The sequence below is a fragment of the Phoenix dactylifera genome, chromosome 5, assembly GCF_009389715.1.
Source record: "Phoenix dactylifera cultivar Barhee BC4 chromosome 5, palm_55x_up_171113_PBpolish2nd_filt_p, whole genome shotgun sequence".
NCBI classification, from domain to species: Eukaryota; Viridiplantae; Streptophyta; class Magnoliopsida; order Arecales; family Arecaceae; genus Phoenix; species Phoenix dactylifera.
Window position 1 is genome coordinate 8,537,313 of NC_052396.1, and position 25,652 is coordinate 8,562,964.

The 25,652-nt window shown below is 37.4% G+C and overlaps 2 protein-coding genes across 2 annotated transcripts; both read left to right on the forward strand.

The window, feature by feature from the left end:
• Positions 1 to 39: 39 nt before the first annotated feature.
• Positions 40 to 21,132, forward strand: LOC103710379 (poly [ADP-ribose] polymerase 1). The gene is given in 21 exon segments (XM_008796070.3): positions 40 to 280; positions 4,414 to 4,463; positions 4,635 to 4,815; positions 6,285 to 6,465; positions 6,586 to 6,895; positions 7,540 to 7,735; positions 7,814 to 7,969; positions 8,831 to 8,891; positions 9,021 to 9,084; positions 9,193 to 9,450; positions 11,566 to 11,803; positions 11,902 to 12,014; positions 12,093 to 12,169; positions 12,319 to 12,482; positions 18,844 to 19,035; positions 19,134 to 19,242; positions 19,472 to 19,554; positions 19,786 to 19,923; positions 20,298 to 20,363; positions 20,365 to 20,481; positions 20,673 to 21,132. Coding segments are annotated over 21 exon segments (2,946 nt in total). The 5' UTR covers positions 40 to 136; the 3' UTR covers positions 20,721 to 21,132.
• A 2,617-nt stretch (positions 21,133 to 23,749) lies between these two features.
• On the forward strand, positions 23,750 to 25,384 carry LOC103710399 (LOB domain-containing protein 16-like). Its single transcript, XM_008796092.3, is given in 3 exon segments — positions 23,750 to 24,201; positions 24,203 to 24,268; positions 24,934 to 25,384. Coding segments are annotated over 3 exon segments (327 nt in total). The 5' UTR covers positions 23,750 to 23,985; the 3' UTR covers positions 24,979 to 25,384.
• The last annotated feature ends 268 nt before the right edge of the window (positions 25,385 to 25,652 follow it).

The following is a 25,652-nucleotide window of genomic DNA, read 5'->3' on the forward strand; positions in this document are numbered from 1 at the left end:
CCTCCGATATTTTCCCCATTTCAATGTAGGCTCTTGTAAACTCCCAGAAAAGCTGCACTTCTCTTCTTCGCTTCGTCTCCCTCTCTCGCTCGCGGAGAGATTACTCGAACTCGGTCGGTCCTCATATCCATCGGAAATGGCGAACCCGCCGAAGCCATGGAAGGCGGAGTACGCCAAGTCTGGAAGGTCTTCGTGCAAGTCCTGCAAGAACTCCATCGATAAGGACCAGCTCCGCCTCGGCAAGATGGTCGCCGCCACCCAGTTCGACGGCTTCATGCCCGTAAGGCGAAAAAAAATTCAACTTTTTATCTTTCTTTCTCGATTAAAAACCCCTATCTTCCTACATTAGGGTCCTTTATTAGATTATTTCTATTATTTAGGCAATTTCTTGATGAGATGATTCATATCCCTTAGCTGTCGAGTTCTGCATTATACGTTTATTGAGAAAAGTCTGGATTTTTCTCATCTTCTTTTGTTGCGATTTCTTAAACTTGTGTCTTTTCCTCGGTTCACGTGTTCTGAGGCATAGTTTTGTAGAACGAGGGATTTCCGTTTCTCGTGCGTTCTTGATTCTTGCCATTTTGTCTGTTTTTGATTGATTCCGTGGAGTTAGAATTGTTCGAAAAAATGGTTCTTTTTTGATGGGCTCTTTGTTGCAGATAAGAAAACACCTGGTTTGGTTTGGTTAGACTTATTGGTTCTGGAGCAAGTTATGACTTTTTCTTGTTTTGATTATTAGGTCTTTAGTTTGAGTTATAAGTGCAAAATCAGATGTCTTCGTAGTGGTTTAGGGTTGCATTAGTCCTTATGAAGTATGGCAGAAGGTACTGGTTGCTTAGTTTATAATAGGTCCTTCCTATAGTTGTATTTGGGGGCTATCATTGTGGACTTAATAACGAGTACAAGATGACTGCAAGTTTGGTGATGAAATATCAAAAATCTATGCGATTTCGTAGGTTTCAGGATTTTGTAACTTCTATTATACATAGTGCAACATTAAGAGCCTCACAGTCCTCATCCTAATCACTCTTATCGTCATCACACTTTTATAACAATATCATGACATGATTTGTAATAACAATAGGAAGATCAATTCTTTTGAAAATATTTACTTGGCTTTTACAAACTATAGCATTTATCTTATGACAACTCTAATAACCCCATTTCAGTTCAAAAAAAAGTTGAGTTTTAGAAAAAATTGAACTTTTTCTTCATACTAGGACTTTGGAATTAATATCTGATCAAATTGTATGATACACCCAATCCTTTTAAGTATATATATTTTAAAGAGCACTTGGAGAATAAGAGGTTCTGGTTTTTGGATAAATGCAATTTTTTTTCTTTTTTTGATATCTTTCTAAGTATGGATAATAGTTTAAAGAGTATTTGGAGAATAAGAGGTTTTGTTTTGGATAAAAGCAATATTTTCAGAATAAGAGGTTTTGGTTTGAATAGCTGCAATTTTTTTGGGCGTCCTACCAAATGACATTGAATAAAATATCAGCTATCACATTAATAATCTATAAATAAGTTGGTCAAGCTTAGTCATTTTCTGTAATACTATTCAACTGGATTTTTATCTAGGAATAGTAACTACATCTATTCAAGTATTGTGCAATTATGTGGAGATATGCAGTCTAGGAACTGATCTCTCATTTTTCTTGTTAGTTCTTCCCTTTTTTTTCTTTCGCTTTTCCTTTGCTCCATTTGGTATGCACAGTATAAGGATGACAATATGGCTACCTGGGTGGAATACGGTTCAAGGCTGCAACCGTGGAGAGTATGTCCAATGAAGTAGATAGGGAAATCCTATGAAACCTAGGTAGATGAGTTTAGTTAAAGTAATTCTACATAAAGGTCTCCAAGTTGATTGCATGCAACTTACTTGAAGTTTCAGCAGGGGGCCTCCGGAACACCCATTGCCATCGTCACACATACATGTTGAATAATATACCCTATAGATGATTAACACTATTTACAATCAAAATTGAAAGACTGCAATCAATGATAAATGACCTGTTCTTATATTCTGCCACTTTCACTATCCTTCCTTATTATTCTAAAGTAAGTAAACACTTTGCTGATTAAGAAGTGTTCCCTTCTTTTTCATTATCAATCTTTGATTATTGTGATATATTGAAGCACTTCATTTGGTGGTTCTTTCATGGTGGATGAAATAGTTGAATAGATTTCACAACTTGAGAAACTAATGTTGTTGATTTATGGTACAAACTTGACATTACCTCTTCATATATCCCCATTACGTAATTCTTTAAAACCAAGGAATGTTGAACCGGCCCGTATCGGCCGGTTTAGCTCGTACTGAACCGGTACTGGCGCCGACCTGTTCGGTTCGGCATTACAAAACGGTTCCAGCTCTATGGGGCCAGAACTATAGTGGTACCGGGCCAGAACCGGCCGGTACTAGAGGCGTACCAGACGGAATCGAATGGTTCTGTTCGGTTTGTCGAGGACTCGGTGTGAACCGACACAGAGTCTGGTTCGATCTGCTGTAGCACGCGCTTAAATCCCACAGCCTGTAATATTTCCGCGTGCCCTGCACGCTGTGCATCCTCGGAAATGCTGTGGCATTTTCGGCACCTGCGCCGCGCGTTGTGGCCTTTTTGGCTGGTTTGGTACCGGTCCGAACTGGTACCAAACCGGTACCGGCGCCGACCGGTACGCGTACGGGTACCGGTTCGGCGATCCTTGCTTAAAACCATTGAGCGTTATCATAATCTTGCTCACTATGGCTAGGCATGTTGACAATGTGAAACTAATACCAAATTGATACAAGAGAACCCAAGAGTGCCCTACAAAGTGCAAGAATTTTTTGAATTTCAAATATTAATTCGATCAAGACTTGGCTATACTTGAGTGGATATCCATTCAGATTCGGTCAGGTTTAGATTGGATGATGGATGTCTCATATCAATGATCCGAGCTGCTGAATATGTTTAACTCTCTCTAAATTGCTCACATACAAAAAATCGTATGATTTGGAGATCCATAATCTATGCATCAAGTGGTCAGAAAATTGGACATTTTAAATAACACGAAATAATACATGTATTTTTGGTCTCCAAATCACATTATTTTTGGTGTATAAGCAATTTAGAGCTAGTAGATCAGATTCAGCGACTCAGATTATCGATGTAGAATCCCCATCGTCCAATCTAGACTTATCTGGATTTGACTGGAGATCCACTCAAATGTAGCCAAGACTACCTCTCTCTCTCTCTCTTTGTATGTGTGTGTATATATATTTCAAAGAGGGACATCACTTTGATTCTATATAGCCTGTCATTTCTTAACATTCAATATGTCGATGTAGTTTTGTCAAAAACAAATGTTTTGGCATCCGAGCAAAGAATTCTTATTAAAACTCAAATTCAATTTGCATAATAGTTAAGGCATAGAAGAATTTGTAGAACACCTTCATTAGTTAAGTGATGCCAACACTCAAGTGGTAAAATGATATAATATCTAAGAATGGATATTATTCTTTCCCTCCATCTTTCCCTCATGCGAAAAGTGTAATTTGAGGCATGTGGTGCACTTTTGACATAACTTCTGACTATATATTTGTCAAGTAGCACTGTGGTAGTGAATGTCTTCATATTGTATTTGATATTACAAATTTTTTAAAGTTATATGCAGAAATGAACCAATGTTTTATATTCATATATAAATTGTTAATGCTTAAGATAAAACCAAACTTGCATGTTAAAGTAACTTACTAGAATTAAATATTTTAATGTTATTGTAGTTTTCATTTTTTTGACAAGTATTTATATTTCATTAAAAAAACACATGGACATTTAAATGGTAGAAAATAATAATTGAAATTATTATTAATTAATTAGAACTATCATGTTTTCTATTTGAGTCTGTACGGATGTTGATGCATGCATCTTATTCTGAAGCCTAGATAAATAAAGTTATTGTTCCCATACTGTTGCTCACGTTCCACTTCCTAATTGTGATTTGAGCCTATTTTATCCTTATCATTTTCATACTTTTAATGGTGCCATAGTTATCAAACTTCTGTTCACTTGTTCTGTCACGCACATTATGAAATTCTTCACTCATGCGATTCTTGTTCATGACAGGCCTAGCAGCATAGGAATTTTAAATAATCTGTTGTTTTGATCTTTGTTTTCTGTGCTCTGTTTCTTCCAGATGTTTAACTCTACCTTCACCTGCTAGTCTTCCCACTTTGCGTCACGTCCCCCCCCTCTGCCCCCCCTTTCTTTTACTTCTTTTACTGCTATCATTTTTAGTTACTAATACTCAATTCAAGTTCTTGTTATCTTCTGTTGTATATGTGTATTGATATGTGTCTGATTTCTGGTTGTTTTAGTACACCAGGACCTCTAATCTTTTTCTTTCTTTCTTCTTTTTTGGATGCAGACGTGGAATCATGCTGGGTGCATCTTCAAGAAAGGAAACCAGATTAAGTCGTATGTGCAAATATAATTAGCCATCATTATAGTATTAAGATCTTTTTTGATAGTTTGGACTGCTCTTTTTAGATTTCTTAAATGCCTTTCATTTGTTAGATTAATTGCAGAATTTTTGTTATTAGTACTTTTTACCTGAGAATTGACCCGGGTGTCTAAAAATGATACCAGTGTTGATGACGTTGAAGGGATAGACTTGCTTCGTTGGGAGGATCAACAGAAGATAAGGAAGTATGTGGAGGGTGGATCTGTGAGTGCAACTGCTGTTAGCAATGATGAGTGTGCCATGGAAGTTTCTCAAACTTCTCGTGCTGCTTGTAGGCGCTGCAACCAGAAGATTATGAAAGGAATGGTTGGTAATTTTAGACGAGTTTTTCATTCTACTTAAGATGTCACTTTTGGATCGCATTTTGCTTCTGGGAGTAACTGTTTCTCGGGCTAACTATCCATATTTCTTAGTGATTCCTGAAGGTTTTTGCATGTAGATTTTTAGTATTTCTGTAAAGGAACTCAATTTTAGTAGCTTTAGGATGCCATTAAAAAAGAAAAAAAAGAACTGATTCTTGACAGAATAAGTAACAAAATTCTTCTCAAAAACATTAAAATATGAACCTTTTTTTTGTGTGAATGTTATAAGTTAATTGCCAACTTCTGGAATGTTATATGTTAATCTCCAACTTCTGGAAGAATATGGTTTGGTTGCTAACTTATTGCTAACCCAAGTTTGAGGGTCAACCGGCAAGAGGAAAATCAAATGGGGAAAAAGTAGGAGAGGAATACCGATATTTTAATGCAATTATTAACATGTGAGAAGGAAAGGCAAAGAAAAGGATAAGTGGTCAAGGAGATTGTAAGAGATATGATTCACTCAGACTTCCCCTTTCAAATCATTTTTGACTTGAGTGACTTGGTTTGAATCAATATTTTTTGTCCCTAGATTGTAATACATCAAAAATAGGAGAAAGCTTGTCTAGATGAAGGTATGATATTGGGAATTGAACAAGCTCAGAACTTTGGGGAAAAAAGAACAAGCAAACGGCCATTATTTACAGACTTTATGTCTCTCCAAAACCTGTTACTGGATTTTGCATCAGTTTTTCTTAAGTTATGCTCTGTAAAAGGGTTTAACATATATTTTTTGGTGATGCATTTTAGTTTTAAATGTATTTCGATCGACAACTTGGAATAGTCAGTGGATAAGGTTTTTTTTTTTTTTTTGGGTTCTCTCTACCTGTCATCTCTGTTGCTTCCGATTTTCTTGGTTATTAACGTTATATGTTTTTAAGATGCTTTATTTATTTCATATCTTGCTATTCTGTATTCCTGTTTTGTCCTTTAAACGGACTAAAATGAAAATTGGAAGCTACTTTTAGTTGAAGGTGGAAAGGTATGGTATTGGTATGGTGCCAGTAACATCTTTCGAAAAATTGAAAAACCATAAATATAGCCTGGTATGGATGGTACGATATTGTCGGCACACACCAATATGCATTCGTACAGACTGATATAGATCGGTATGGCTGGTATATATTGGTACAGGTGTTTTAGCATTCCAACACCTGTAATGGTGCTGGTTTCACATTGGAATGGTGTGGTATTGATCGCACCATCCTGTTTTGGTAGTTGTTGAAACTATGATCAAGTCACTTTTAATTTCACTTCCTACTAAAATTCATGGATCCTAGAATACTTTAATTTGGCTTTGCTGCCAATAACCATAAGCATCAAATCTTTTCCCAACTATCAAGGCACTTTTAATTCCACTTCCTACTGAAATCCATGGATGCTAGAATGGTTCGATTTTGCTGCTTTCGATGTTAGGTTCGTGTCTCGACGAAGCCCGAGGGGCGAGGTGCTCGGGGTCTAGCATGGCACCATGTTAATTGTTTTATAGACATGTCTCCGTCCACCATTTTAGAGAAAATTTCTGGCTGGGATAGCCTTTCACCTGAAGACAAGGCGACAATTACTGCACTTGCTGAAAACTTTAACAGCAATACAGGTATTCATGCAAATTCAACTTATATGAGGTCCTCTCAGATTTTAGATGTTCCATTAATTCTGGCCATTGTCATGTGTGCTTTCTGACCTTTAATTTTTCTTTTAATTTCAAAATCTGTAGCACAAGAACAACATGCATCAAAAGGCACTAAGCGCAAAAAAGTTGGGAATGAAGATCATAAGTCTAAAGTTCCCAAATCTGATAAACATGATTCAGCAGGTGGGCCATTGAGTAAGGGAAGTGCTGCTAAATCTGGTAATGCCAATTCTAGCTCTGCTGAGCTGGAAAAAAAGCTGGAAGAGCAAAGCAAAGCATTATGGGATATAAAAGATGAGCTTAAGAAGCATGTAACAACTGCAGAGCTACGGGAGATGCTGGAAGCTAATGGACAGGATTCAGCAGGATCGGAATATGATCTACGAGATCGTTGGTAATTTTTTAATTTTGTTCTTAGTGTTTAGAATCTTCATGATACCATTAATTGAACATGATTCCTTGGATAATTCACCAATGTTGCTGATCATTAATTTTGCTACTAGAAAACCTGATTAACCTTCTTAAATTGACACAAATGATGGCACAGCTTGGAGTACTGTTGCGAAAGTGATTTGGAGTTGTTATCTTAATATTCACGTTTAGGTGACTAGTACTTGGCATGTACAAGGCACATGATAGCTTCAAGAGGCAGGAGTATCATGGTACTCTCTCTGAGATTACTTGTCATGGCTAGTACTAGGCATTTAATATAGTCATGGTATATGCTTGTGAATCCACTATACAGAAAAATTTTTGCTGGTTAGTTCAAAGACCAGTTACTGTATTGGCATTTACCTTCAAATTGATATTTCACATACGGCGCATTATGGAACTTGAACTGTCTGTAGATCTCAATGAGGTTTTCTATTGATTAATGCACACATCAAATTCTGGTTTCTAGTATGTTGCCATTTTATTTTTATCTGAATGCAATTATGTGGATCTGATGCATTACTTTGAGAAACTTGACTTCTGTATAATTTCTTTAGTTAGAGTATTTACCGCTGACAAACAGCATTATTTGCATTTCTTTTTCAGTGCTGATGGGATGCTCTTTGGAGCACTGGGTAAGTGCCCTATTTGTTCTGGTTCCCTAAATTACTCTGGAGGCCAGTATCGTTGCCATGGCTATGTATCTGCATGGAGTAAGTGTTCATGCTCCATGACTGATCCTGTACGTCTAAAGGAAAAATGGAAAATCCCAGATGAAACAAGTAACCAGTATCTTCTAAAGGTACATGAAAACAATGTTTATCAAAGCCTATGCAGAAGGTTCTACTAGTTGCTAATTCAAATGTATGATATGCTGCAGTGGTTCAAGTCTCAAAAGGCAAAGAAACCTACCCGTGTTCTGCCTCCATCTTCTTGTAAATCTTCAAGCAGCACTTTGATGCAGTCTCAGCCATCAAATGGTGACAACTTGGAGAATTTGAAAGTTGCTATAGTTGGAGAATCTCAAAAAGCCATTGTAAGATGTTTCCCTCAAATTTCTTTTTGACACATATTTGTGCTTAATGGGATGATTATCTTAGAAAAAGTGAGCACTTTATATTATTTCTTTCTTCTCTATTATTTAAAATGTGCTTCTCCTATGGGTTGGGGAGGGCTAGGTTTAAGTTTTATAAACTAGGATTGGGCTTCAGTTCAAAAATTCCAACCTGACCTCAAGAAGGTTTATATTAGGGTTGACCATCAACCCAACATGAACCTGACCAAACCCAACCCGATTTAACCCGATCTGACCTGATATAAATAAATAATTCATATTTATATTTCATATAGGTTAGTTTATGTTTATATAATTGTGCCTTTAATCTTATTAAATTATATGTGCCATTGAGTTTTATTAAGAATTAGGGCTTAATTCAACAAATATTAATTTAATAGGAATATCCAAACCTTTCCCTATCTTAAAATTCCTGCTCAACCCGATTTAACCCAATTAACATCTCACAACCTAACTCAACCCTACTAATCCGACCCAACCTGGCTAGCCGGACCCAACCTAAATTTAGCTTATAAGAGGATTGAGTTTTGGTTGGGCTAAAGAAATCCCAACTTGAGTGCAGGTTGGGCTGGGTTAGGGTTGAGGGATTTAAAGCTTGGGTTGGGTTAGGATTTGCCTTCAACTCGATGAGTTCTAGCTTCTCCTAGCCTTGGTCATCTAATAATAGATAGCTGGATGACATGAAAATTGCTATACTTGGTTCTATCATGTATACTGCATTTCAAATTTCTGTAATTCTTTTTGTTGTATATTTATCCATCTAGAGTTGCATGGCCATTATTATATTGGAAGTTTGTTTACATGTTTGGTAATTAATTTTAGGAGGATTGGAAGCACAGATTTGAGGAGGCTGGGGGCAAAATTCATGCCAAGATTAAGAAGGGTATATCTATATTCTCAATGGATTGCAATATAGTATCTTTCTTGCTTTTTGTTGAAATTCATGCAAATTCAGAAAATGCTGTTGAACAATTGAGAACATGTCTCATTGGAAGCTTTTGCTGAACTGCAGATACTAATTGTTTGGTTTTAATTGGAGAGATGGATGATGATGATTCTGAAATCAGAAAAGCCAGGTTAGCTGCACCTCTGGGTGTATCTGATGTTTATTGGTCCTTCATTTGTTATGTGGGCTATATTACATCTTTGAAGTTTTGCTTAAGGTATATAGATCAATTTGGCAGGAGAATGAAAATACCCATTATGAGGGAAGATTACTTGCATGAGTGTATTAGGAAGCAGAAGAAGATTCCTTTTGATTTATATAAAGTTGAGGCAGCCTCTGAGACTTCAAGAAGTGATATGGTCACTGTGAAAGTGAAAGGACGAAGTGCTGTTCATGAGGCCTCTGGTTTGCAGGACACTGGTCACATCCTTGAGGGTGGAAACAGCATCTACAATACGACCTTAAATATGTCTGACCTTTCAACCGGCGTTAACAGGTAAGATTCTGTCTAATAGTAGTTCCATATTAAGATCACCTGGATTTCTATTGTTAACAGGTAAGTCGCAGGAAATCTGCTATTGTCAAGAGTTAGCTAGAAAAGGATATGTTCATGCATCATTGGCATGCCTTCATGTTAATGAGCTAGCATTGGTTTTGTTTGTGCATACTTAAGATGCATTTGTTGTTGCTAGGAAAGTATGCATCAGAAATGAAAATACGCTTCCATCTTCTAGTGGAGCAATAGCTTGATATATGTACAATATGTATATCAAAATAAGAATGATATGATCTTCATACTGGTGAGCATACCAAAACACAATGACTAATGTTTGTGTGAAACTGTTTTCATGGAGAAAGGAAAGTTGCCTATTCATGTAGGACATGAAAAGCTTGACCAACAAAGTGGATGAAAATAGTTTAGGCAAAGCAGTCTACCAAGCAAATAATGGTCCATTGCTTATGACTTTTGGAGTTTTTTTTTTATCTGACAACATTTTGGCCGTCACATTATAGGGGGAAGCTGCTGCAACAGTTGTTGTCAGTTAGCATGTCCAAAGCCAAATTATCTTAGAAGCATAGGCCAAGGTGCATTACTAGTTTAATGCGATTTTCTTAAAGTTCCAAGAGATAAAATAGTCCCTTAAGAAGGCAAAAGGTCGAGAGAAGATTGGCGACTTATTTAATGGTGAGAGGGAGAAGGTGAAAATATTAACATGATGATAGGGCCATGAAAATTCGAAGGAGTGCATCATGCTGAACAGTGTTCTGTATGACAGCTGATTAGTTTAGCTCATGTGGATTGTAGATATATCTGATTCAATAAATTGGCATCAAAATGTGAAAAGGAAGGAGATTGTCTTTGCCGGGGTTTGGGAGATGCAGGAGCCATGAGAGAGGGGAGCTACGGGATGTGGAGGGTGGCCGAGGGGTGTCTTGACTTGTGCCGATGCCATCCCCATTGGTGACTGACTGCAAGGTGGGCGAAGTACGGCTCTCCTCGAAATTGGTTTGAAGTCCTTTAACTGGAACCTCTCTGGTGGGGAGGATCTTTTGTTGGCCTTTCCTAAAGACGAGGAGATTGTATTGTTGATGGACATGATGAGTCAGGAGGTTGGTAGAGGGTGGAAAGGCATTGCTCCCATCTGTCGGGGGTTGGAAGGGCTTCTTGGTTTGAGTGGTTCCGACACCATGGTTCCATATTAGGGTGACAAGAGAAGGGTTACTGCTTGACCATATTTGAGGCAACCCAGTATCCTTTCTCAAGGGTTCTCTGTCCTACTGAGATGCAGTGGCATTTCTGAGGTGAGAGACTCAAATCAGCTCGCTTCTTTTAATACTAATAAAGGATATCATTTTAACCATTTTTTGGTGTTAATGCTTGGCAAGTGGGCTTGGTGGTAGAGTTAATAGAGTGGGGTTTGGAAGGTGCTGCTTCATTTCCTCCACTGTGTTATGCTTCATTTCCTTCCATTCATCACTTTTTGGCACCTCAGTCACTCTTATCTATTTTTCCCATCTTACCCATTTTTAATTTATAAGGCGAATTTAAAAGGTTCTATTCTAGCTCTCCCAATGGCTATGATGCCTAGGGGAATAAAACTGCTTCCCAGTTTCATAGTGATGGAGGGAGCTCTGGTGACATAAACTTCTTAAGTAGGCCAGATCAGGACAAAGAGATGTGCAATCTCTGTGCATTCTTGTTGCATCTTCATCACAAAGAAGAGAGTTTGAGAATGTTAAGGAAGAGTATTGAGTATCATTCATGTTAAGAACCCTAACTATCCAAGCTTCTTATGAATATTGGTTTGGCATTTGAATCTTGTTACTACAACACTTAGCATTATATCTTTGTAGTTTCATACTAATCTGCATGAATGCACTTATGGCAGCAGTGTTGTCATATGATCCAAGTGCTCCAAGGTGTTCCAATCTGCTTTATGTTTGGTTGTAGCAGGGTTACAACTAATGCTCATGTAGATGAATTAGTTCATTAATTTTGGTGTGACTATATGTCTTTGGTTCTTAGCAATCCATGCAAGTAATGCTTTCTTACACCTGCAATGTTTTTTTTTCTTTTAATGGTCCCTGATTATCTTTTCTATGCTTGAAGTTATTATATCCTTCAGATCATCCAAGAGGATAAAGGATCAGCTTGTTATGTATTCCGGAAGTGGGGTCGTGTTGGCAATGATAAAATTGGAGGGACCAAATTGGAAGAAATGCCAAAGTCTGATGCAGTCAAGGAATTCAAACGTTTATTTCTTGAGAAGACAGGAAATCCATGGGAAGCATGGGAACAGAAGAAAAACTTTGAGAAGCAACCAGGGAAATTTTTTCCACTAGATATTGTATGAATGGATTTCACACAATTAATTTCAATTTGCATACAAGCAAATTCATGGATTCCTGATTTTTTGGGTTGTTTATGAAATTTGTGGTTTTGTAGGATTATGGTGTCAAGCAAGCATCAAAGAAGGAAGATTCTGCCAATACAAAGAGCCTTCTTGCTCCTCAATTGATAGAATTGATGAAGATGCTTTTTGATGTTGAAACTTACAGGTTATTACTTCTCCATCGTATTTTGGATTGTATTCCCTTCTTTGAAAGATGCCTAAGGGGTTTCATTTGCCTTTTCAGGGCTGCTATGATGGAATTTGAGATTAACATGTCTGAAATGCCACTTGGAAAGCTAAGTAAAACAAATATCCAGAAGGGTATGTATTGAGTCCTATTATTGTTGTCCAACATGCGACACTTCATTGTTGTGGCAATCTCATATTTGTTTCAGCATGATGTTATAGTTCAGATTGTTAAAAGCTTCACTGTGTATTTATTGTTAAAAAAAATTGTTACTGTCTCGCAGGTTTTGAAGCTTTAACAGTGATACAAAATTTATTAAATAATAATGCTAAACATGATCCGGTCGTTAAGGAGAGTTTGATTGTCGATGCTAGCAATCGTTTTTTTACCCTTATTCCTTCAATCCATCCTCATGTGATACGAGATGAAGATGATTTTAAGGCAAAGGTAAGTGCTTAAGTACTTTCACATACATTGATATTTTTTGCTTAAGTGCAATTTTCAGATCATGTAGCTCAGTAAGTTGGACTCAACTTTCTATTCTGTTATATGTCTAGCTATAATTTCGTCGCATGAAAATATTTCACATGGTGCAACTGCTTTTTCTTCTGAAATTCTGTGTTTGTCGCTGGTTCTGCACACTGTTCTCTGCTATCCGTCTTGTCTTTGTTTAGCCTAGTGTCTCTGTTATAAAATCTCTCATCATAAATATATTGGAGCAAATATCTTAGTTTAACCGCAGAGTTTTAGTGGCACAATAGTGCTCTTTCAAATATACAACTGCATGCATGTAAGTACATCTTATTTGCAGAAATGCAACCACAGTTAAAAAAAGTAAGTTTATCATTATTTTCCATGTCATCATGAAGAACAGAAACCAATATATACTAACAAAGTGGACAGTGTTTTGGCATAGCAACTGCAGAAGCTTAAGCAAAACTAAATTCTTTCAGTGCTGGTAGAACAGTCTAAAATTAGAGTCAGTTTTTGGAAACTTGGCTGAACTAACTTACAATGCCGAATTTGGTTCCTATATCAAGGATCAAAGTGCTGTATGACGTACCCATGGTGGTTGCAGGCTAGCACCATGCAATACGGTACCATTTTGGGCAAGCAACATGCTAGAGCTTAAACTTTGAGTATGTGGCAGTTTGTATCAATCCATGCTGATTCATACTGGCCCACACATATCAGCAAGGATCATTTTGGTTATAGAGTCATATGCATCATACAGGGGTGTCACATGTTTATTGCTGTCCTCGTGACTGATTGGTGCGACATGATTTTTTTTTTCAATTTTTTGAAAGAATTTTTCTTAAGATTAGGTTTGGATTTTACAAATTTTAAGAACATCTGAAAGTATAGTGATATTTTATATTTTTCTAACATAGATCTGGCTGTGAGTCTATACATCCATAACAGTACTTTGGTGTGTTAAGTTGTCATTAAATGGTTGAATAATATATTACAGTCCTAAAAAGAAATGTGAATTGGTCTGTTAACCTTTTTATTAAAAAATTTGATCGTTTGATTGTTTTAGCATGTAAAACCAGAATGATAAATCCCATGTTCTTAAACAACACTTTATTACTTTAATTTGATACCTATTTTTTATTAATTTATTTTTTATATTTCTTATATTTTCTAGTTTTGACTTTATTTTTTTGTTATTTTGGTCACGAATGTTGAAACTAGAGCTGAAACGGCTCAAACTAAAACCATTTGGCCTGGCTAAAACTGCAAGCAAAACCAACTTTCCAAAAATTGTATTTGGAAATCCTGGATACTAGATCTGGATCTTTGTATGCCTTGTGTATAGGGGATCCTAAACTGGGGAAAACCAGTAATAAAACTGACCTTTCCCATTTATTTGGCTTTAAAGCTATCTAACCAAAAAAGGGCTATTCTCTTAATTCTGATGGGCAAACTTTCCATTTGAGCAGACAACAGGTTGTCTCAATCAAATGGTTGTGCTATATCTGGCCTTCGTTCAGCGATGGGCAATCCACTTGGTTGAAACCGATGGGCCATATTTTGCCTGATCTCTTAAACTGATGGGTGATCTACCTGTTTGAAGCTATCCTGGTCAAGTGGTTAGACCAATTGACGTGCCTTTTGGATTGATTGGCAATCCCCTAATACAATCGGCAAAGAGGCCATTCCTTCCAAATGTGTGGGCCAGGTCTGGCATGCCTTGGAGGACCACTGATCTGGATGGACGGCAGGCCCAACAAATGGGTAGTTTAGATAAGGTTTGCTTTAATTGATGATCTTCAACTCTTCTAATGGTCCTTTGGCTGTCGCTGTCAGTTGGATGGGGCCCAGATTTAACCTGCCTTCACCATTACGAGTATTTAACTTTTCTTTTTTTTTGGGCCCAACGGTGGCACACTTAATTGCACTGGACCTGATGGCTATAAATTATAATCCACATTGACGGTCTGACGTCAAAATTCAATAGTTTATTTCCAATAATAACTCCTATCAGGGTATAAGTTGTGATTCCCATCAGTTAGGACGATCTCTGATTGCCCGCAGAAAATAGGGGCAACTACCTCTTCCAAAGCAGGCAAGGAAGGTAGTTCTACCTTCCCAAATATTCAGGAGGCCCATCCGCCCTATCTTTGATCAAAAGGGCTGATAAAGAACCATGTTCCGAGAAACCTATAAGCACTGCATGTAAGTAAATATTTCCATCGTGATATGTTCAAAAACAGATATTGTTTTCTACTACACCCCTAGAGGGAAACCTTACTACTCTCTTCCTCATAATTCTTCAAGGATACATGTTAGAATTGATGGTCTGTATCAATGAATGGAATCCATTAATAATTCCTTATCAAAGGAATCGTAATCTTTATTTAAATAGTAACATCAATCTCAATCTGACAAGGAGGGTCTTTGGCCCTGCTTTTAGTATGAAGTATGAACCTCTACTCTAGCAGAGAATTCCTTCCAATAGGAGCCTTGGTCTCTGTTAATCTGAAACCTTTGATCCTAATTAATGCAAGGGAGGGCCTTTGGCCCTGTCAAATGGAAATGCTACTGCTAGTGTAAAGAGTCCTGGATGCTACACTGAACAAGCACATGGATCTCACCGATATCAGGGGACCTGCCTTCAGAATAAGGACTCTGCTAATGGTGCAGGCCTTAATGTAGGAGTCTGTGGACTCCATATTGAATGAGGTTACTGGTCTCAAAAATGTGAAAAAAAATATTAGGCCTGTCTGTAAATCAAAAGCTCCATTTTAATGTGAGATCACAGATCTTATTGAAAAAACCTTTGACTTTTCCACCACTTCAAAATCCTGACAGTAGGCATTTTGATGTTAAAAGACCGGACAGTAGGCATTCTGATGTTGAAAGAGCATTTGACTTTATATAAAAGAGATCATTGATCTCAATATTATGGAGGTAGGCCAGCATCCTTGCATTGAAATTCAAATTCCACTGTCAGTGGGTATTTTGATATTAAAAGAGGCTTTGTTTCTATGTAAATGCGTAATTGATCTGAACATCAGCAAGGAAGGCCTCTAGCTTTGCCACTAATCCAAAACCCCACCATTAAGTGGAGATTCTGGCACAAAAGAGCTTTTCACTTTATGTTGAATGAGATCATTTATTTTGAATGAGATCATTGATCTTGTTGAAATCATGGGAAGGTCTGCTGCCTTGCTCCAGTGTTGGTAAAATTTCTTAGGTAGAAAGTCTTGACCCCTATGAAAATGGAATCTTTGGTTTAGCAAAGAGAGGCTGCTACCCTTTTATTGATCCTATTAAGGGACCTTTTTTTTTTAATCCTTCTATAGTTTACATGCTGTAGGAATTGAATGGTGTTGGGAATATAATTTACAACCGACGGACAAATGAAACATGTAAATGGTTGAAATTTGAAATATAACAGTATAAACTACATTGCAGATTTATATGGAATTTTACTAAAGTATTATGAATGTGTCAAAATTTGAGGGTGACATGTGATGATTTGACTTCATTGTATGGACATTCAAAATCACTTGAAAGTCATGACAAATGTACCATTGGAAAAGACAAAGAATCATTTTATATTAATTCAATTAAACTTAATCAAGAATTATTTCAGATAGTTTAATCAGGAACTTAACCTTTTCAACATTGCCTTGGTACATAGTCATGGCAGCAAATGATGTTTCACAAATGGAATTGATTGAAATTTTTAGGGACTTTATCCCCTGTTATATGACCAAGCAGATCATCAATGTTCCTTCTGTGAAGGGCAGAAAGACGAGTTTTAGTTTCTTGGAATCCTAAAAGTGAAGAATGTTCGCATTCTGGAACTCTAACAAATTGGATTTTTCAGAAAGACTTAATGCTGAAACTCCCATAAACAACGGAAATGATTGGAATGAAACTTTGAAGTTCTCTATCATGTAAGTCTCACTGAACAGAACTTCATTCAATAAAGCTGTTACTTGCAAATTTTGGTCAAATGAAGCTCCATAATCGAAGAGTTCCACTTGACAAAATTCTGATTTGAAAGAGCTCCAATTTAGCTTAAAAATTTTAATCATTTGAAACTATAACAAAAAATTCTTACATTGAATGGTTTTCATTATGTAGAAAACTCACAAGTAAAAAGAATCAGTTTATGGAACTCCGTGATTGAAGATTCATTTGAATGAAATCGTGATCTCCAAATTTTAGGAATGATACACTCATTCAAAGAGTTTCAACTCATAAATCTTGTGAGACTTAGAGTTTCAAAGTTACTAAAGCTCTGCACAATGAGTTTTAGTTTATGAAACTCAACTATGCATAAGTCTACTATTACAAAGAAATCTTATAGTAAAAAATAGTTAGATTTTCATCTTCTAACATGTGAGGTTTCCAATATTTGAGTTTCAATCTTAGTAGCTGCTTTTTTCTACATATGTTAATCCACCCATCTAGGAATCTTCTAGAAATCTTGAACATGCACCCATTTTCTAAGTGCTTCCTTACTGAAGGTGTTTCTAAAATATCTGCTTCCCTGAACCTGCACCCACATCTGCTTTGGCACCTACTCTCTATTCTGACAGCTAAGGTTTCAATATGTGAACTTTTAGATTAGAAGTTTCCGCCCTTGTGAAATTCTCAACTCCGAGTTCCAAAGTATGAAACTTGAATCCTATTTCAGTTCCATGCTTTTAACACATATTACTCTAATTAAGGTTTCAACATCTGAAAACTTTCAAGTTGAAGCTTCAGTCCGTATGAAATTCCTTTTTTCTTGATAAGGAAAAGATTAGAATATCATAGGAATCTTTATAATAAGAATTCTGACTTTATGAAATTTGACGTACAATCAGTCATCAACACATAAAATCTTGAACTCAGTTTCAATTCATGAAACTTTAAATTCGAATTTCAGATTATCTGACATTGAATGAGTTTCCGCTTTCCACTGGTGAAACTCAGGCTGAAACTCTGTGTTCAGTCTGAGTTTCAGCATATGAAATGTTTGGTGGTGACATCACTACTGTATTTCATTCCAAAAAAAGATGACATTTTAAAGATCTGAGTTGGTATCTCCCAAACATTTTTATAATAAGTCTCTATTAATGAAAATTCGTAACAACTTTCTATTAATGAAAACTCCAATTGGAATCTTTATTTTAGCCTTAAGAGTTTAACACATGAAGTCGTCTGAGTTCCAAACACAATAGAACTCTGTATGTTGGGTTTTTGACTAATAAAACCCAAATTGGATTGAACTTCCAACTTTAATCTTAAGGAAAACCTATGTTTAGTAAGTTTCCTGAACTTCTTAGGTCTTTTTTTTTTCAAATTCAAATCGACATTCCTGTCATTAAACTGGGTAATGGGCCTTTATGACCATCTTTTTCTATCTCATGTTTAATGTGCATTAACGTCGATTTTCTTTTGGTAAGGTAAAACAGGATATGTCCTAGTAATTGTACTGTATGAAAGTAGGCTTCCAATGACATTACATATATTCATCCCTGATGTGTATGTTGGTCTTCATCTTAACTCTCATGAGATATCTTGATTGGAGATACTTAACAATAGGCTGTTGAGTTATTGGGGTCCAAACCTACACAAAATAATATATCCGTCTCCCTGTTAGAGAGTATTTCATGGGACTGCATCAAAATCCTGTATAATATGGCTACCCTTAGGCAATTTCTGTCTGTTCGGAGCGGCAGATTTGTGCCACTGATATCTTCAAAAATTATGAGTTGTGCTCGTAAGTGGAGGGAGCTAGTTATCTATGTCAATAGAATTTATGGAATGAATGGAGTCAAAACTTGACACTGGTTGATAATCTAAGCTATTCAAGGCTTTTAATCTCGATGGAGGATGTCATTTTCAACTGAGTAATTTTCCATGACATACAAAATACATGAATAGTTCAGATCTGAAGATGATCATCAGAACGATGAAACTATTGAGTACCATTGGTGCCCCCGGCAATTCTGGTATGTCCCGGTTTTATGTGCATCTTCTTGTGTAGATGGTCTTGAAACTTGTATATCTTAATTAGTGTTGATATACATAGTTCTTTTCTTCTGGTCACAGAGCTGTCATGTTATTTTGTTAATTATGTTAACCATCAGCTGAAATGGGAATCCTATTTTGAGGTTGTTTGTTGTTGAGATGATGATGATAAAGTTGCTCATCAATGCTATCTAGTTCATCAATGTTTCTGAAATAGTTATCCTCCATAATGAAATCAAACAGTTTCTTATTTCTATGTCAATGCATTGCTAACTAACTAGATTCTTATTGTCATGATGAAGTGAAGCTTTTATGTTTCTCCAAATGTCAGGTGAAGATGCTTGAAGCTCTTCAGGACATTGAAATTGCTTCTAGACTAGTTGGTTTTGACAGTGGAAATGACGAATCTCTAGACGAGACGTACAAGAAGCTCCGATGTGATATTACACCATTGCCTCATGATAGTGAAGATTTTAAGTTGGTTGAAAAATATCTCTATAATACTCATGCTCCTACACACAAGGTGTACTACAGTTTTGCATTCTCCAACTTTTTTTTAAAATTCTTTTGTTCCCATCTTTGTACCATTCACTCATTTAATGTGTGTTGCCCGATTCTTAGGATTGGTCACTGCAACTAGAAGAAGTATTTGCACTTGAGAGGGAAGGTGAATATGATAAATATGCATCATACAGAGATAAACTCCACAATAAGATGCTTCTGTGGCATGGTATGTTATGATGGTTAAAACTTATAAGCATGCTCTAAGTTATGTAATCGTTAAATCAAGTATTTATTTGGAGAGTCCTTGTAAAAAACAGTTAGATTTTGTTGAGAAAGTGTAAGATAGCACCTCCAGAAACTCACCACTCTTTGAAATAGTTTTGTTGGTTTCATCCAGAATTCTTGAGGTCATTTATGTGCAACACAACAATCTTAAAATATTTATTTGATTGCAGGCTCACGGTTAACTAATTTTGTGGGTATCCTCAGCCAAGGACTGCGAATAGCACCTCCAGAAGCTCCAGCAACGGGTTACATGGTCTCTCTCTCTCTCTCTCTCTGCTCCTGCGCGCATGCACGCACATGCGAGCACACACCCATGCATGCACATGGGCATGCACGTGCAAACACTGGTGCATGCATGCATGGATGCATCGATTTGTTCTGTTGGGCATGTTTTTATATGATTGAGTAAATGGATGGTTGATTGCATCTTGAATCTCTAATTGGTGATCTCACACTTCTGTGTTTCTCCTGTTGCGGTTTACAGTTTGGCAAAGGAATTTACTTCGCTGATCTTGTTAGTAAGAGCGCACAATATTGCTATGTGGACAAAAAGAATCCTGTAGGTCTGATGCTTCTTAGTGAGGTTGCTTTGGGAGAGATTTATGAGCTCAAGAAAGCCACAGTGAGTGTCTGACAATTGCTGTAGTAGGTTGAATTCATTTAATACTTGTATGTCATCTATGCTTTGTAGGCGATGAGAATAATGTCAAACACCTAACGTCAGTTGACAACTTTGTCATGATTGGCGGTATTCTCAAGGAAAAAAAAAAGTTGCATAATCTGGCAGCTCTTACTTGTTTTTTAGTATTGATGGTAGTTTTGCTGTTTAAAAGTGTCCAAACCAGTAGTCATCCATTTATAGGATGCAGTTAATTTGCTTCTTAAAATTGGTTCACAACAAAGAAAAGTGCTTCCCTGTTTTTTCCTTTAAATCTTAAAATCTGTCATTTGTAAGCATTACTCTGATTATATGGAGCCCATTTCATTGTACTACAGTATATAGAGAAGCCACCAAAAGGAAAGCACTCAACGAAAGGACTTGGCAAGACTGCACCTCTGGAGGTCAGAGTTTGTAAAGTGGCGGGACCAAGTGGTCGTGCCTTGTGGGAAGCCAGTTCCATCATCTATTCGAGCATCCGAGCTATTGTACAATGAGTACATTGTCTATAATACAGCTCAGGTTGGTGGTGAATACTCTTGTCTCTAGTCTTGTGCATGCATCCCGTCAGCCTTGACATCCTAGAGAACATTCATCTAGGAAGCCATGTACTTCATTCAGGTTGTCTTGCAGATAAATAGCATTGTTTTCCCTCATCTTTGTTAATCTTCTTTTTCTTCTTTTTTTCTTCTCTTTTGTGTCTGTGCGAGCAGGTCAAGCTGCAGTTCTTGTTGAAAGTGAGGTTTCATCACAAGAGGTGAAAAGAGTTGCTGATGTTTTGCAAATGATACTTTTGGGGATGCCAGTAATGGGCAAGGTACAAGAGGTGAATGTGCCTGTAAAGTTGGTGCTTCTTTAGGTACTTACAAGCATCAATGCTGTGCTATGACTATTTTTGGGACCCCCCGAGGTCTTTTTTTGGTAAACACAGACTATTCCTGTAAATTCTCTAGTTAAATATTAAGTTTCTGTTTCTTTCTCTAATCAGATAGCTTCTGTTTGAGGGGAACTTTTGCTTTTTCATGTTGCTAGAGGGAAAAGAATCGAACTGAGCGCTGCTATGTTACATCTAGGTGCTACTGCAGTTTTTCATGACTGTCATACATGATGCTTTGAGGGTCAACCCCCATTTCCCTCATCGAAATGCAAAACCATCATTTTCCTTGGTTTTCATGCTTTTCAGAATTTTCTTCTCATCAAATTATGATCTTGCCCACCTGATGTGATGCTTCTGGATGCATCGCAGATTCACAGCCAAGCAATGCCATGGTGTGTTTGACAGGAGCTTATCTTCAGCAGGCAGTAACCTTCTCTGTTTGTTTATGGTTCATTGCCTCTGTAAATTGCCTCATCTCTTGTTCTGTGAATGCCCACAATGCGTAACTAACATTATTTTTTCAATGTTGAACCCATACCTTGCTTCTTGGGTGAAGGAATCTCCATTAAAAATCATTGCTACGCCAAAACTCTTAGTCATTCTTGGCCGAAGGGCTGGTAACGACCAATTCCCAGGTGACAGGTCCATTTATGGACCGGATATCCCCCGAGGGGGCAGAGGGGTAACGTCCATCTAATCTGAAAAATGGAATTTCCACAATGACTGCAAAATCTCACTTGCAGCGGCTCTTGTGAACAAAGATTGCTCCCATTTATGGTTATATGGCATCTAAAACAGTTTAAAACACTTGGTTACCCAAAGACTAATGGTTCTGCAGATTAATTTCTGCAAGAACAACTCTTCTAGCGCAAAGCCCTCTTCTTTTGGGAAGTGATTGTAAGCTTCTTTTCTAATCACTATGCCTGGATGATACGCCCATGAAATCCTCATCCAAATATGGACGTTCAAAGGTGGGCTACTGTCAATGCTGTTGATGGTAAAGGTAGATACATACACGAGACAAAATTCTCTGTTTTTAGTTGTCTACCATGAAACAGAACCTATCTGTGATTCCCAGGACTGTTGCATGGATAAATCATTCATGGATCAAATGCACCACGCAAACATCATATTACATGCATATCATGAGGACTAAGCAAACAATCCTGGTTGCAAGGCATAAATATTTCCAGAATATCTTATTGCAATAGAGGAAGCCAGGGTTGTCTCCAAGTTGGTTTTGCTGACATTTGGGACTTGGTTTTCTTTCATAGTGAATAACTGCATGACCACTACCTTAACCATTTTCAGGTAACCTGTGGTCGCCATGCTAATCAAAATTCTAACTTTATGGCAAATGTGCTCGCTGTAAGAGGGGCAAGGACGTGCCCTTTGCTCTAAGATTTTTTTTTTTTTTAAATTTTTTTTTAATGAAGACATTTCTTCGAAAACTTACTAAGTTGTTCCATTGGTAAAAAATAGAGGATCTCACATACAAATTACGGGATGTAACATCCCTTCGCATGATAGCAATTCCTCCTTGTACACCCGCGACTCTCTTGCAGCCCAGGATACGTATCTTGCTTCCTATACGCCTTACTGGTTGCTATTTTCTCTTATAAACTCTAACATCAAAGAAAATTTTTGATTTATAAGATAGAACTTTCAGTTTTATTTCTTATGCAAGTCAAATTGAAGAGTTGCAACTTTCACATCATCCCATACTAAACAACTTCTTTAGCATGTTTAAAGAATTAGCCTGACTTGTAGTAAAACTCATGGTCAGTTTATATATCTCGCTTAAGGAAATAACATCAACTAGATACAACATGCATGCACTGGCTTAAACTAGAGACTCTAAATCCTATACTAGTCTATGACAAGATGTTTCTTTGTTCCTTTTCAGAGATCATGAATAAAGGAATCATTTAAAATATTCAAGATAATCATATATTTAATATTGTTTTAGTTCATCTCGTTTCCTTAATTATAGGATGTGCCATGGTCCCAAAAGATGGACCTGATATGGACAATAAACATTTTTATGGTAGCTCAAGCTTGGAGACGATATATCCGTTACATATATTGTATCTACAAAGTTCACAAAGTAGAAAAGATCAGGTTACAGCTTGCCATCTACTTCATTTATTTTTCATGCTCGACCCTTATGAAATAATATCTCATAACTTGTCTTTTCTCGAAGCCTCCCCTATGTAATCTATCAAGTTTGATGTACGGAAAAGATGGATGAGCATGAACCCTCACCATCGCCGAACTCAACACCATGCTAGCCTACCCTAATTAAAAAATACTATATGAGAAAGAAAGTGACAAAACCATCATTTGCCCCACAATTAGAAGGAGAAATTAATACCCTAAGCCACATGTACCATATCAGCAATGCACTACACCATGTCATGGTCGATATGCCTCATTGCCACCTTAGCATAAAGAAGAAAAAGGAGAAAACGAGTGCTCTGCCAATTTTTTTTTTTTTTTTTTTTGGAGCGAATAAGAATTCGAGATCAGGACCATTCGTTCGGAAGAGTAGAGTAGATAGGGATCCCATTCGCTTAGAAGAAAAGGTGGAGTGTTTGCTTACTCTCTTTTCTTTAGTTTGCATTAAGGTATGATGTATCGAAATAGAATTGATGCGGTGGCATCGTAGATATATGGTGCATGTGGTGTAGGATTATAATTTCTCCAATTGATGGGGTTCACCGTAGGATGCACGTAACCCGAGCCGAAACCTAAGCAGCACCCACGGTCGGCAGTCACAAAGTGCGGCCTTCGGCGGACAAAAGGTGTTCCAAATGCATTTGTTTATCACAGCCCAATCACTTGATCAAAGCCATCACGCCACCTTTTCTTTATTCAACTCTTTTAAAATCACCACCCCGGCGCCCACCACCCTCAAAGCCTCTAACCATCTCCCTTCCAAAATATTCCAAAGAAGCCACCCATCTCATACATACCATTAATACTTGTCCCCCTGGATCCCTGCACCCTTTCCCCTCCCATGTCTCCCACCTCCACCCTCGCCTTTGTATAAAACCCCCGATCACCCTCTCCTCACTTCAATTCTCACATATCTCCATTTTTCACTCCTTGCATGTTTGTTTCAGTTGTTGCAGTAGCGATCTCTAGCTATGGTTTCTGGGGCTGGATCGCCATGCGGCGCGTGCAAGTTTCTGAGGCGCAAGTGTGCCGCGGATTGCGTCTTCGCTCCGTACTTCTGCTCGGAGGAGGGAGCAGCACGGTTCGCGGCGATCCACAAGGTGTTCGGGGCGAGCAACGTGACGAAGCTGCTGCTCCACGTCCCGCTCGCCGATCGGTGCGAGGCCGTCGTGACCATAGCTTATGAGGGCTCAGGCAAGGCTGAGGGATCCCGTTTATGGCTGCGTCGGCCACATCTTTGCTCTCCAGCAGCAAGTACTGGATTCTTGCATGCTTGTATCCATGCATGCATGCATGCTTCTCTAGTGCTATTTAGATGATATATACTGAACAAATTTTATAGAAATTAGTTTTCCAACCTCATCCTGCAATATAGAAAACAAAGTTTTAAAATGAGGGTAAAAATTAATCCTCTCAGATTACAGATTATCGGTTATAATTGGCAGCTTTAATGTTAACTTCTAATACAATTTTTTGGTGATTTCTCATGGAAGCATTAACTTTTTGGTCTTTAGTGTTTCATTTGGGTATGATTAGATGGGACCACTTAATGTAGCAACCCAAAGGGCAGCACCTTGCCACTGGTAATAGCGGCTTTGTTTTTCTTCTTTCAATTCTTCCAAATCAGGAGATTGTACTATAGGAAACAAGTCTATCATGCATTTGAACTATCTAATATAAGGATTGCTGACATGGTCTAATATAAGCATTTGAATTGTTATTTTGATTTACCTTTCTTGTGGGAATGGATTAAACCATCTGATTAATATGCATCCATGAGATTTATCCAATGTTAAAACTACTGAATAAAATAAATCTGATGCAAGCAAGTACAGAGATCTTTCTCCTTGATGCATGGCTTAGATTGTAGTTGATGTGCTGATTCCTTTATATGTCGTTTTTATGTTTAATTTTTGTAGGTGGCAACTTTGCAGCTGCAGTTGGTACAAGCAAGGCACAGCTAGCTCAGAGTGGTGATAAGTTCACAGACTCTAGAGAATCAATACCAAGGGAACTTTGCCAACCCTCTTACCCGACTGTATCCATACACCAAGTCCATGTCTCCACAGAGTTCGCTTGACTGCATTGATCAAAGCTCCGAAGGCTTGTTGCCTGTGCATGAGATGTTCTTTAGGGATGACCTCTTCAAACAGAGAGGAGTAACCCATAATGAATTTGGGGAGCTCCAAGCCTTGGCTTCAAAGATGATGAAGAACTAATCCATACCGTGTTGTGAAGTTATGTAGGCTGAGGTGTAAATATAAGTAGAGATCTGGTCCTTTGGCAAAGGACATTTTGATGTTTGCTTAATTTGGAAAAAAGAAAAAAAAAATATAAATGTTAAGAACTGTAACATCTCTACAACTCCTAGATCTTTCATATGCTGCTATTTGATTTGGTTTTATCCTAGTAATTGATTATTTTAGTTCAAAAGATTACTTCTTTGGGTTGGCCTAAGAGAGGTGGATCATAAATACACCAAAATTATTTCTGAACATCAGAGAATCCTATAGACAATATTTCTAAATTTTTATGAAAGAACATACCTCACTAAATAAGTTGAAGTTTTAGTGGGAGAAGAGTTTATCACTTGAATTTTGTACCCATGCACTTACTATATAGGTTTAGTTGAAGCATT